Genomic DNA, 13,356 nt, shown 5'->3' with positions numbered 1-13,356 from the left:
GGAGAAACGAGTTGCTCCAGCTTACCACCTTGAGAAAGTTTCTAGGTAGCAGTACAGGAAAGAGACCCATTCAGAGCCCAACAGTCTCTCTGAGTTAAGGAAATACAGCTGGGAGTCTGGAAAGGCCAAGGCAGCTAGAGTTTGCAGGGAAGGATACCAGAGAGGAGAGAGCTGCAGAGGGTCAAGTCTCCAGCTGAGTAGTGATCAGCACATGTATGTGATGAAATACCCAAGGAGAGGGAAAGAACCAGATAAAATGATCAGAGGGAGAAATCCCCAGAGTCCACACAGGGCTTGTGCAGCCCTTTTTTTTTGCAATCACGGGCCTCTCACTGCTCTGGCCTCTCCCGTTGCGGAGCATAGGCTCCGGACGCGCAGGCTCAGCGGCCACGGCTCACGGGCCCAGCCGCTCTGCGGCATGTGGGATCTTCCCGGACTGGGGCACGAACCCGTGTCCCCTGCATCGGCAGGCGGACTCTCAACCACTGCACCACCAGGGAAGCCCGTGCAGCCCATTTTTAAAGATTAGGAAAAAAAAGTAGAAAGGGATATTAAGGCACTCATTATAACCATATTCATATGTTCAAAAATGTAAAGAAAAAAATGAACCTGTTAAGAAGAGATAGGGAACCTATAAGAAAAGACCAAATTGAGTGTCTAGAAATTAAAAACTACAATGCACAAGTGAAAAATACACTACACTGGAATTACAGCAGATTAGACACTGAAGAAGAAAAGGTTAATGCACTTGAAAACAGCTCAATAAAAGCACCCAAAATGAAGGGGACAGAAAATATATTTGAGAAGACAACAGCCAAAAATTTCTAAATTTGCTGAAGACTATGTATTCACAGATCCAAGAAGATCAACAAATGGAGGAGGAGGAGGAAGAGAAGGAAGAGAAAACTACATTAAGGAACATCACAATTAAATTGCTGAAAACGCTCAAAGCAGCCAGAGACTTCCACTTCCAACCAAGATGGAGTAATAGGGACAAAAGCTTTCAAGACACTGGACATCAGGCAACAAAGGAGAGTGAAAGATATCATAGGTAAGCCCTATGACTGCCTCAGCTAACTGCCTGGAGATTTTCCAAGGCACAAGAAGAATCTGGGCAGAGTCTAGAAGAAATCCAGAGTTATGGAGACAGAGCTGAGAATATGGGGATGCCAAGACAGAGTACCCAGGAGAGTATCAGAGAGGAAAGAGCTGTACAGAGAGAACTCTGTATATCTGCAGGTAGTCACACTGGAGAAATTCCCCTAAATACTGATCACTCCAAGTGTGTGAGGGAACTATCCAAGGCCAAGAAAAGAACCACCCAAGAGGACTAAAAGAAACAGTGTCTTGAGCTCTCACAGGGCCAAGAATAGTACTTGTTTCCAACACTCAGACCAGAAAACATCATGATTCACAGGACAATTGGGGGACATTTCACCATGGGTCTCGCTGTGTGAGCAGAGGCACTGATAGCTTTTGTTCCAGAATAAATTTTCAAGGTGTTGGTTTGTAACCTCAAGAGCTTCCCAGTGAAATCTGAAACTGGCCCCTGTACACAGAGGGCAAGGAGAGACCAAAGAGGCAGACCACTCTAGATGGGAAGATGGCAGGTTTAACAACAAGAGAACTTACAAACGAGGCTTGTCTTGGCAGGCTGCAAGACAAGCAGATATCTGTACCTGTCGCCCAGAATCCTAAAAGTTTATACAGAGTTCTTAACTGGGTTCAGTCACATACACAGTCCAGATCATCTCAACAGCTTACTCTCTCAAGGCTATGTCCTTGAAAACAGCTCCCACTGTGGGAACGGTGGGCAGAGTGTACAGTCCAAAGACAAAGGAGGGGTGAGGAGCCTCCAAGTGTCCAGGTCAACCAGTGGTCATATCCTCAAGATCAGTTCCTCCAACACAAGGATATTCATATAGCATGGAAGACGGAGATCATGTCTCCCTCCAAGCCAGAAGGCAGATCTGTTTGCTGTCCAGGTTAATAAAGGCTCACTCTGGGACAAAAGGCTGGACAGGTTTGTTTGCAACCCATTTTAAAAAACTGGGGTTCCCTAACCTTGGGGTTCTTTAGCTATGAACCAAATCTACTGCATGCAGAGCATACACCGAGGCTCCTTGGCATCATCCCCATGGAGTACAAGGGAAGTCTGTGAACAGAAAGTATATGCTTCCTGCTATGCAGGGAGCAATAAACTCCTTATTTAATAAAATCTTAGGTCTAAATCTATTTTAATAAAATCTGAGACCTATACTTGCTAGCTTGTTAGCTTCCAAATAGAGTAAAATCTCAGACATTTCATCCCAGTTCTTGACAGGGGTATTGGGTAGATAACAGATTTTGTGTCAGTAAAAAGGAATAATCAGCCTTAGTCTAAAAACATCATTCTAAACTCACCTAAGAAAAATCTACCCAGTAATTGATAGACCAATTAAACCAAAAATCTCTAAAGACATAGAAGTTCTGAACAACACTACCAACTTAACCTGACATTCATAGAACACTGCATCCAACAACTATAGAATACGTATTCAAAAATACATTAAAAATAGCACACAATACAGTCACAAAGATAATTCATATGCTGGACTATAAAGAAAGGCTCAATAAATTTAAAAGGATTGAAATCATCAGAGTATATTCTTATACCCCAACGGATTTAAGTTAGAAATCAATAATAAGAAGATATCAAGATAAACCCCAAATATCTGGGAATGAAACAGAAGACTTCTAAATAATTCATATAGGTCAAAGATAAAATCACAGAGGAAATCAGAAAATATTTTGAAGTGAATGAAAGTGAAAATACAAAATATCAAAATATTTGGAATGCAACTAAAGCAATGATTCAAGGCAAACTTATAGCTTTAAGTGCTTTATATTAAAAAAAATCTGAATTCACTGACAAAAGCTTCTACTTTAAGAAGTTAGAAAAAGAGCAAAGTAAACCAAAAGGAAGAAAATAATAGAGAACAGATATCAACAAAATAGAAAATAGATAGACAGTAAAGAAAATTAATTAAGTTAAAAGCTGGTTCTTTGAATATACTTGACATCAATTCATGTGTCTAATAAGGGATTGATATCCAGAATATAAAAGAACTCCTAGGGAATTCACTGGCGGTCCAGTGGTTAGGACTCCAGGCTTTCGCTGCCAAGGGCGCAGGTCCGATCCCTGGTCAGGGAACTAAGATCCCAAAAGCCGTGCAGCGCGGCCAAAAAAAAGAACAAAACTCCTAAAACTCAATAACAACAACAAAAACCCAATTTAAAAATGAGTGAAGGACATGAATAGGGACATGAACAGACATTTCTCCAAAAAAGACATACAAACACAGCACATAAAAATATGCTCAACATCATAAATCATCAGAAAAATGCAAATCAAAACCACAGTGAAACACCACTCACACCCATTAGAATGGCTGTTAAAAAAACAAAAACAGAAAGTAAGTGCTGATATGGATATGGAGAAACTGGAAACCCTTATGCATTACTGGTGGGAATGTAAAATGGTACAACCACTGTGGAAGACAATAAGGCAGTTCCTCAAAAAATTAGAATTATCATATGATCCAATAATTCCACTTCTGGGTATATTCCCCAAAAAATTGAAAGCAGGGACTGGAACTGATATTTGTACGCTCATGTTCATAGCAGCATTATTCACAATAGCTAAAAGGTGGAAACATCCCAAATGTCCATTAACAAAAAAATATATAAATAGGCACTTCCCTGTTGGGGGAAAATAAACATCATTCAGGAGATAAATAATGGTGATGGTTACAAAACAATGTGAATGTACTCAGTACAACTGAATTGTACACCTAAAAATGGTTAAAGTGGTAAATTTTATTTTATGTATATTTTGCCACAGTAAAAAAAAAAAAAAAAAGCTGGTTCTTTGAAAAAACAACAACAACAAAATAACAAGCCCCTAGCAAGAAAAGGAAAGAATACAAATCACCAACATCAGGAATGAAAAGGGGCATCACTTATCGTCACAAATCCTACAGACATTAAAAGCATGATAAGAGAATACTATGAACAACTTCATGCCAATAAATTTGACAAGTTGGATGAAACAGACAAATTTCTTAGAAAATACAACTTGCCAAAATTGACATAAGCAAAAGCAGAAAATCTGAAAATCCCTGTTATCTATTAAAGAACCTTATATTATTCCTAAAAACCTTCCCCAAAAGGAAACTCCAGGCCTAGATAATTTCACTGGTGAATTAATTCAAATATTCAAGGATGAAAAAACACTGATCCTATGAAAACTTCAACGAAGAATGTATAGCAGATGGATGTATATGGATGTATAGCAAATGAAAAGATTCTCAACATTATTAGTCATTAAGGAAATGCAAGTTAAAACCTCAATAAAATACCACTACACACTTAAAAGAATTCCTAAAATCAAAAATCTGATGATATCAATGCTAGTGAGGATATGAAGCAAAGAGAGTTCTTATACTTTGCTGGTGGGAAATGCAAAACAGTACAACTACTTTGGAAAGCAATTTGGCATTTTTTTATGGAGATAAATATAACATTAACCATCAAACCAAAAATACCATTCTAACATGGAAATTTAAAACTCTATTACAAACAACTCTTAAGCAAATCCCTAGAAAACCATGATATATCAATGAAATTTCACATCATGACAATTACAACACAACATATCAGAACCTATGGTATGCTGCAGTGCCCCAAGAAAAAAAATCATAACATTGAATACTTCCATCAAAAAAAAAAAAGAAGAAAAAAAAATGAACTAAGACAACTCAAAAAGTCAAAAAAAGAAAAAAACGGAATAAATTAAAATGGATTAAAGCAGAAATAAGTTAGACATTTTTAAGGTAAATTAATTTCAAAAACAACTAATAAATTAGGCAAAGCATTAGCTAATCTATCAAGGAAAAGGAAGTAAACATACAACATAAATAGTGAAGGCAAAATAACCACAGAAACAGACTATTCATAAACAAATTTGAAAAATTAGATGAAATGGATAATATTCTAAGATAACATAATTTACCAAGATTAACTACAAAAGAATTTTTTTAATCTAAAATTGATTTCCAAAGAGGAAAAAGGAAAAGCTGTCAAAGAAGTATCCCCACAAAAAAAGCAACATACTGAGATGGATGCAAAGGGGAGCTCTACCAAACTTTTTTTTTTTTTTTTTCTACCAAACTTTTAAAGAACAGATTACTCCAGAGAATTGGGGAGAAAAAAAGAAAAACTTCCAACTTCCAACACTGAAATATGTAAATATCTGTATATAATTATATATATAAAACAAAAAAATTAAATATATCAGACCAATCTCACTTACGACTGTTCCAAATAAAATAGTAGCAAACAAAATCCAGCAGAACATTTAAAAAATAATACGTCATGGTCATTTGGAATATATACTACAAATGTAAGGTGGTTACATATGATTAAGAATCAAAGGAAAATATTAGGAGAAAAATCATCCATTCAATCTCCATAGATGCTTTAAAAACATTTGATAAAATTCAGTAACCACAGTTGATAATAACACTCAATAAATAAGAATACACAGAAACTTCTTTAACATGCTATTTCCAACTCAGCCCAAAACCCAGTGGAGAGGAAATCATCTCCTACAAAGTCAGGGACAAGGATAGATACTCTCACAAACGTTACTTAATATTGTATCATATTTTCCAGCCTATACAATTAGAGAAGATAAATAAATTAGGGATATAATAATTATAGAGGTGTAAGTAAAACTATTAATATTTGCAAGAGTTATAATTATTACCTGAAAAATCAAGACATTCAATTTTTTTAAATTAATGCTAGATGTATATAAAGACAATTTTACAGAATAACAACAGAAACTTAAACAAATGGAAAGACACATTTATGTTTTAGAGTAGGATCACAACATCTTAAAGATGCTAATAGTAAATGTTTATAAATTTGATTACCATAAAAATTTCAACAGGTTAGTTTTTCTAACCAGACACTAAAATTGATCCTAAAATTCATGTGGGAAAATAAACAAAAAGCCCAGGAAAATTCTGTAAAAAGTAGCAATGATAAGATGGCCCAGGGTGGGGGGTGGGGGGGGTGGAGGGTGGGGAATAAGTAACTACCACATAAGATATTAAAACATATTCACATTATAAAATCTCAAAAGAGATTGGCAAATAAATAGTGAGACAAACAAGTAAGACTTAAAGTCCAGAAATAAACTCAAATACTTATGTGAATTTAGTATATCAAGCATCTCATATAAGGAGGGAAAAACTGCATGAATAATGGTAGGAGATATAAGTAGTCAACTGGATCCATACCTCACACTGTATACCAGGATAAAGTCTTAAATGGATCAGGATATAAATTTGAAATAAAATCATAAATGTTCTAGAATAAAACATGGGAAATTATTTTAAAACCTTGAAGAAGGAATACTTCTCTAATTATGATTCCAAAATTCAGAAGTCATAAAAGAAAAAAATGATAAATTCAACTAAATGAAAATATAATATTGTCTGCATGGCGAAACCAAAACCAAAAAAAATCATAATTAAAATTAAAATGACAAACTGGGAAAAATATGCTTGTAATTTACATAATAGACAAAGACCTAATTTCCCCAGCATATAAAGAGCTCCTATAAATCAGTAAGAAAAAGAACAATCCAATTTTTTTAAGTATGCAAAGGAAACAAACAGTTCACATAAGAGAAATACAAATGAATTTTAAACATACATTACAATGCTTAACTACATTCATAATAAGAAATGCAAATTAAAGCCATACTAAAATACTATTTTCAACAATTAGATTGGCAAACATCAAAAACTATAATATACTATAATGGTGAGGATGTGGGAAAACAGGCAAAATTATACAGTTCTAGTGTGCTAATAAGATGATACAATCTCCATAGCAGCAATTTGGCAGTATCTATCAAAATGTTCAAACCCTCTGACCCAGAAATTTGAGTTATCGAAATTTATCCTGCAGATACCACACATAAATATAGAAAATGACATGTGCATACTATACCTAAATGTCAGCAATTAAAGATTAAGTAAATAAAAGTAGGAAAGACAATGAGATCTAAAACAATTTGAACCCTCTGTTTCCTCTCATTTCTTTAACTCCCAGATCTCAGTAACCTCTAAGTTCTAGAAATACATCCTTCATATTATTCACTTTCTTCTGCCACTATCTTAAGTTGTTTTACCTACTGACAGTAGGCTTTTATAACTCAGAAAATTTCTGGACTTAACCAATATAGCATAAGTTTACTTATATTAAATATGTAAATGAGAAGTATATGAGATTTTAATAAAAATTGGTTTAAATTGTTCATTACAATAAAAGTAATGATAAATCACTCCAGTGTTAAATTCTAACCTTGATCAAAATGACTGCTGGAGGGACTTCCCTGGTGGCGCAGTGGTTAAGAATTTGCCTGCCAATGCAGAGGACACGAGTTCAAGCCCTGGACCAGGAAGATCCCACATGCCGCAGAGCAAATAAGCCTGTGCACCACAACTACTGAGCCTGCGCTCTAGAGCCCGTGAGCCACAACTACTGAGCCCACGAGCCACAACTACTGAGCCCGCGAGCCACAACTACTGAAGCCCGCACACCTAGAGCCCATGCTCCGCAACAAGAAAAGCCACTGCAATGAGAAGCCTGTGCACCATAGTGAAGAGTAGCCCCGGCTCGCCACAACTAGAGAAAGTCCAGCAGCAGCAATTAAAACCCGACACAGCCAAAAGTAAATATAAATAAATAAATAATAATTTTTTTAAAAATGACTGATTGATTTTTAAGAACATCCTTATTTACGTTGTCCTTTTATTTATACTAGTTCACATTAACCTTCCAAAGTCATCAATGAATATTTTACACCGTACCTTTGTATGGTATTCCATAGCATCCAATTCACCTTGATTGAAAACAACACATCTCTTACGTTTCTAAAGAGTAAATTACAGGGAAAAAAATTATGTGGCCATCATCAAAATAATGGTATTTTGAAATATATTAGTACTTCCTTTTTCTTTATCACATTTTCCATATTGTGTATCTCATTCTTTAAGAGGTAATAACTACTGAGGTCAAAATAAGTGCAAAGAGTATGGACTGGGGAGGTAAGATTTCCCAAATAATAATAATTATTATTATTACTATTATTACAAACTTAATGGGTGATAAAAGGCCATGTAGGCGTTATCTACTATTAGTAAGAACTAGTATGACATAATAAAATGGCACTGACATCCATAGAACACAAGGAAACTGTGACACTGTATGAGTCACCAGTGTCATCTATCAGTTGATATATGGTATAATTATTCTGAACTTCCTTAATTTCTACAACAAAAACAATTCGCAATGTACTTTTAATAGATCTTTATGTGTAATCTGAGGATTAGGTATAAATAAGATATATTAACACTGTTCTACATCTAACAACTCCATAGCAAAGAACATGTAAGTCTGCAATATAGAGCAGGGACTTTGTACTTTTCATTGCTGAAATCTCAGTGCCTACATGGTGGCATAACTCCTAGCAGGCTAACAACAAAAGTTCTTTGTCTGAATAAATACATGGACTCTCTATCACTTTTCTTATTCTAATTCTCAACATGCTTTCTTATTTAGTATCTTTCTTCCCCACTCAATTGTAAGATCTAAAAAGGCAGAGATTATATTTATCTTGTTTCATCACTCCTTGTACAACAGCACATAGAAAGATCTCAAACATTTATTGGGTGAATAATGAATGTAATTCCTATCTCTAACAAAGAAAATGTTAATATGATCTATCTGAAATGGACTTTGTATAATCACCTCTGAGCTCTTCAAATACATAAAAAGTATTCATGCATAATTAATTTGACTCTATATGGCACTCTCAAAACTTTTGATTGCACCAATGTGTATACAAATATATATATTTTAAGAATATATATTTTCCATAGTAGCTGTCTAGTTTTATCACTAGAAACTTTTCAAAAATATCACCCTTCTTCCAAACATTTATTATACAAGCTTATCCCCAAAGGATAAATCTCTAAAATTCCCCCTTTATACTGCTATATACTGCTTTAGAATTTTACAGAGAAACATATTTTTGAGCAAAAATAGGTGTAAAAACATGCACTTAATACGAAAACCTAGGCAGACAGGGTTTCTTTTTTTGTTACTTAGTTTTGTTTGTTTAATTTACAGAGCATTCACTTTTGAATCAACTTTGCTTACTTCTGAAATATGCAAATTTGGTCTTCTAAGAATGGTAGAATGTTAGCAAAAAGTTAAAAATCACTCTGGATATGCTAAAGTCTTATTATGCTTTATTGACTATTCTTTATACTTAGTAAATCACAAGATATTTGAGATGCTGGAATAATAAATTTGTGTTCTCTATAGAAAAATTTAAACTTCTTAAAACTTATTACCTTCCCATTAACAAAAATGGAGATTTCTTTCTTAACATCATTTACTAGATCTTCCTTTGCATTACTTTGTTGGCATTCTTTGTGAATAGCAGAAGTTATATAAGGTTTGGTGACATCAAACAGTTCAGATCGAAAAACATATTTTTGTATGAACATTTCACAATTTCCTCCATCATCATTTTCTGGCTTAGTGGTAGAAGCAGTACAGGTAGCAGAGGCTCCAAAAGAGGACATAGAATCCACGTGAAGAGTATCAACGTGAACAGAAGAAGTAAGCTCATTTTTACTGCAACAAGGCTCATGATGCTGGTGAAGTTCATAACTTATCTTGTTAATGAAAGAAAGATGATCCAGTAACCATCCTGGCGATAGCTCACGCACCACAGACATTCTTCCTTTAAAACAAACACACACCTCTGAGAATTAGACACTAGAAGTATAAACCCAACTTTCCTAATTAAGTTCTAAACTCAGACAGGAAAGGTGACGTGCCCAAAATTACAACTGGTTGATGGCACAATTGCTACAAGACCCAGGTATCCAGACTTCGGCTCTGAGTTCCCCTCCCACCACCCACCACTCTCCAAGTTTGGGGCTGTGTTTGCCTCTGAGTTCAAACGCAGGTAAGGGGGGATGTCATATTTTAGCAAAGTAACCTACTGTGCTCAGGTCACTTTTCTCTCCTAATTCTCGGCCCCACACTGGATCCTCCAGCTTTCCGCAGGCCACCGCTAGAGCACCTGGAACCCCAGAGAGCACTCATGCCCTGAGCCCGAACCTTGGCGGCGGCCTCAGCAGCGCGACCCTGGGGCCGACTGCGCCCACACTGGGCCGTCACTATCTCCTACCTCGCCGCCTCCCTTGTCAGAAAAGTGCACCCCGCCTTCCCAGACTTGCTTCATGAAACAGCACCCATCTAAACAGTGGTCCTGAAAGACACTCCTTTCAAGGCAAAGGAAAAAACAAATCTCCTTTTCTAACAGTCAACGGGAGCCGCCATGTTGCTGTACGGAAAAAACGTTTCAAGGGCTGCCTGGAGCGCTCTGCTCGCTACTCAGGGACGTAAAGCGCTCGGGTGTTCACAGCTAAATTTAAGGGTCGGACCAGACTTCTCAGAGGATGCTTACAGCTTGCCGGAACACGCCCGAGCGCGCCCGTGAGGCGGCGGCATTTCACCAACACGCAGAGTTCCGGCGACGAGCGGCGCGAGAGAGTTGCGCACGCGCGCGCATGTCGTGCGCGATGACGTCAGCGACGCCGGAGATTTTAAAATTCGAACGGCGCCGGCGGGTGGAGGAAGGAGGTTGTGTTTTGGCGGCTGACGTTTTGTCTAGCGGGCAATAGCACGGTTTACAGCAGTTCGGTCCCTGCGTCGTATCGGGAAGCTGGAAGAAAGGTGACTAATGACTTTGCTTTAATTTTGTTCCGGCAGCACTGGGCTAGAGGGAGAACGCCAGGGCGCCAAAAAGTTACATTCACGTTTTGGTGTTTGCTGTTGTAACCGGCCCCCGGGCCCCATCTGTTCTAGGCGCTAGTTTCCCGGAGTCCAATAAATTTCTTATGGCAGTGATTTTCCAAGGGAGAAGGGGAGGGCCAAGGTGACACCGGTGGGGTGAAGAGGACATGGAGAGAGGAAAAGGGGAAGAATGGATGGGAGCAGGGAGAGGAAGGACGAGATGAAGAACTGTTTGCTATGGTGCGTTTGAGATACTAGTGTAACATCCTGGTGGCCGTGTAAGGAGTACATCTGAAAGTCTTAACCTCAGATTTTAAGAGTACATTTTAAGTGGAGATTGGGAGTGGACAGATAGGTGAGAGTGGAAAAGTTTAATAGATCAGAAGCGTATACTGAAGAAGAAATAGCCAAACAAAGAAGTAAAGAGTGTAATCAGTTTAAAAGACAAAGGAGAGCCCCAAGAAGTAAAAGGATAACCACGGATGTCCACTTTCTTGGAAACCAGGGCAGGACCTGGAAGGGCTAGGTGTATAGTGTCTAATGCCTCAGGGTTAAGATAGGATCAAAAGATTTGTCAGTCATGAGTATCTCAGGAGGCAACCGTTTCAGTAGATGGGAAGGGAATGAGATGTGAATGTGGTCTGAGAAAATGGAAGCAGTCTGTAGACCAGATAATTTATCCTTGATGAGAGGGAGATTGAAGCACGAGGGGCAGTAATTGAATAATGTAAATGGGAAACAGTAGGTTAAGGACAGAGCAGGGCAGATGGACATTAGGAAAAGAAAACTGAATAGCTCTGCTCCAAGACCAAAGAAAATGAAACATCAGAGGTAGTTCTTGTCAGTAGCCTCTGACTTCCCATTGAAATAGGCACAGCCAACAGTGGTGATGTGGTCTGAGTTAGGATTTAGGAGTTTAACTACCATGAATACCCTGTGAAGGTAGGAATCATACCTTATTCACCTTTGTATTGTTTGCATTACTTTCACACTCCCTTGTACATGGTAGGCAGTTAGTAAGTGTTTTTGTGTGTTGAATTTTATTTTATTTATTTATTTTTTTTGCGGTACACGGGCCTCTCACTGCCGTGGCCTCTCCCGACGCGGAGCACAGGCTCCGGACGCGCAGGCCCAGCGGCCATGACTCACAGGCCCAACCGCTCCACGGCACGCGGGATCCTCCCGGACCGGGGCACGAACCCGTGTCCCCTGCATCGGCAGGCGGACTCCCAACCACTGTGCCACCAGGGAAGCCCTGTGTTGAATATTTTTAAATGGAGTTAAATAGATAGATGTTCCCTGCAAATTAGGACTTCACCTTACATGAACAAGCAAAGATAGCCAGGGAAAGATTATCTTGAAAAAACAGTGAAACTTGGCTGCCTTTCTGTTTGAGGGTAAAGATAATAGTTGTTGCTTAAGGTACCATCTGTGTCTGGAAAGACTTGTTCATTACCAAATTCGTGAATGCAGGTCATAAACATGAAACGAAGTTCATTTTCTACCGGTGGTGCTGGCCGCCTCTCTATGCAGGAATTAAGATCCCAGGACTTAAATAAACCAGGCCTCCATACCCCTCAAACGTGAGTACCTATGCCTTATTGTCTTTGGCAAAGAAATCTGTAAAGGAGGTTAATACAAAGATGTAGTATGAGTCATATTGTGATGAATCTTATCTGTTCTCAGTGGTACCTAATTTGGAGTCAGTGAAGGCTAAAAAATGGGCATGTTACTAGGTGTTGTGTTTTATCTCATTTGATAGTGAAATCTCCAAAGCCACGTCTTTTGCTAGGCAATCCCTGAGGGACTACTAATTCCTTTTCAGCACTCTTCCACTCATTTATTTTCCTCCTTTACTGTAGAGCTGCTTGTTTGAGCAGGTTCTCTGCTGTAACTTCTATTTACTGAGGTGTATCCAACTAGCACAGTTCTCAATGAAAGGTATTATTTGCCCTGACAATTAGCTGCAGTTTAGTAGCAGCCTACAGAACACCACTTCTCCAAACTATTTCCTCAGGATTCACTGGAAAAAGAAAAGGTGCCCCAAAGAACTTGCTGTCACTGTAGTCAATATCCTGTAATGATCTGTAATTGGAAAGAATCTGAAAAAGTATGTGTGTGTGTGTGTGTGTGTGTGTGTATGTGTATCTCAATCACTTTGCTATAGACCTGAAACATTGTAAATCAATTGGACTTCAATTTTTTTAATTTTTTTAATAAAAAATAAAATGAGGGGGAAAAAAAGAACTTAAAATCATAAACTAATTTTTCCCTATGAATGAATTTCTTACAATTAAGAGAAGGATATTTGTAACCATGTTGAGTGCTATCATTCCTTCTCTATTACCAAGGTACAAGTTACTTGCTAACTGTTCTTAAGTTACTTGGGTTTACATAGTATGAGCCTCTGCTACTTTTAGAAAT

General features: G+C 37.7%; 2 protein-coding genes across 4 annotated transcripts in view; one reads left to right on the top strand and one right to left on the bottom strand.

Annotated features, from left to right (window-relative positions):
• Positions 1–10,679, bottom strand: part of METTL4 (methyltransferase 4, N6-adenosine) — a 28,298-nt gene extending 17,619 nt beyond the window's left edge. The window contains exons 1-3 of one of the 3 annotated variants that reach the window (XM_027088564.1): positions 10,604–10,679; positions 9,477–9,871; positions 7,929–7,991 (exon numbers count right to left, since the gene is read on the bottom strand). In XM_027088564.1, coding sequence (XP_026944365.1) covers positions 7,929–7,991; positions 9,477–9,866 — 453 coding nt within the window. In that variant the 5' untranslated portion in view covers positions 9,867–9,871; positions 10,604–10,679. The other 2 variants (XM_027088562.1, XM_027088563.1) reach the window with 2 other exon arrangements.
• A 21-nt stretch (positions 10,680–10,700) lies between these two features.
• The window catches only part of NDC80 (NDC80 kinetochore complex component), a 55,432-nt gene continuing 52,776 nt past the window's right edge, over positions 10,701–13,356 (top strand). The window contains exons 1-2 of the mRNA XM_027088551.1: positions 10,701–10,872; positions 12,406–12,515. Coding sequence (XP_026944352.1) covers positions 12,415–12,515 — 101 coding nt within the window. The 5' untranslated portion in view covers positions 10,701–10,872; positions 12,406–12,414. The remainder of the gene's footprint in view (positions 10,873–12,405; positions 12,516–13,356) is intronic.

This window comes from Aethalodelphis obliquidens, unplaced genomic scaffold (genome assembly GCF_003676395.1).
Source record: "Aethalodelphis obliquidens isolate GAN/ISIS:26980383/991018 unplaced genomic scaffold, ASM367639v1 scaffold63, whole genome shotgun sequence".
In the NCBI taxonomy this organism is placed as follows: Eukaryota; Metazoa; Chordata; class Mammalia; order Artiodactyla; family Delphinidae; genus Aethalodelphis; species Aethalodelphis obliquidens.
This window is presented reverse-complemented; position numbering and strand designations above follow the sequence as displayed.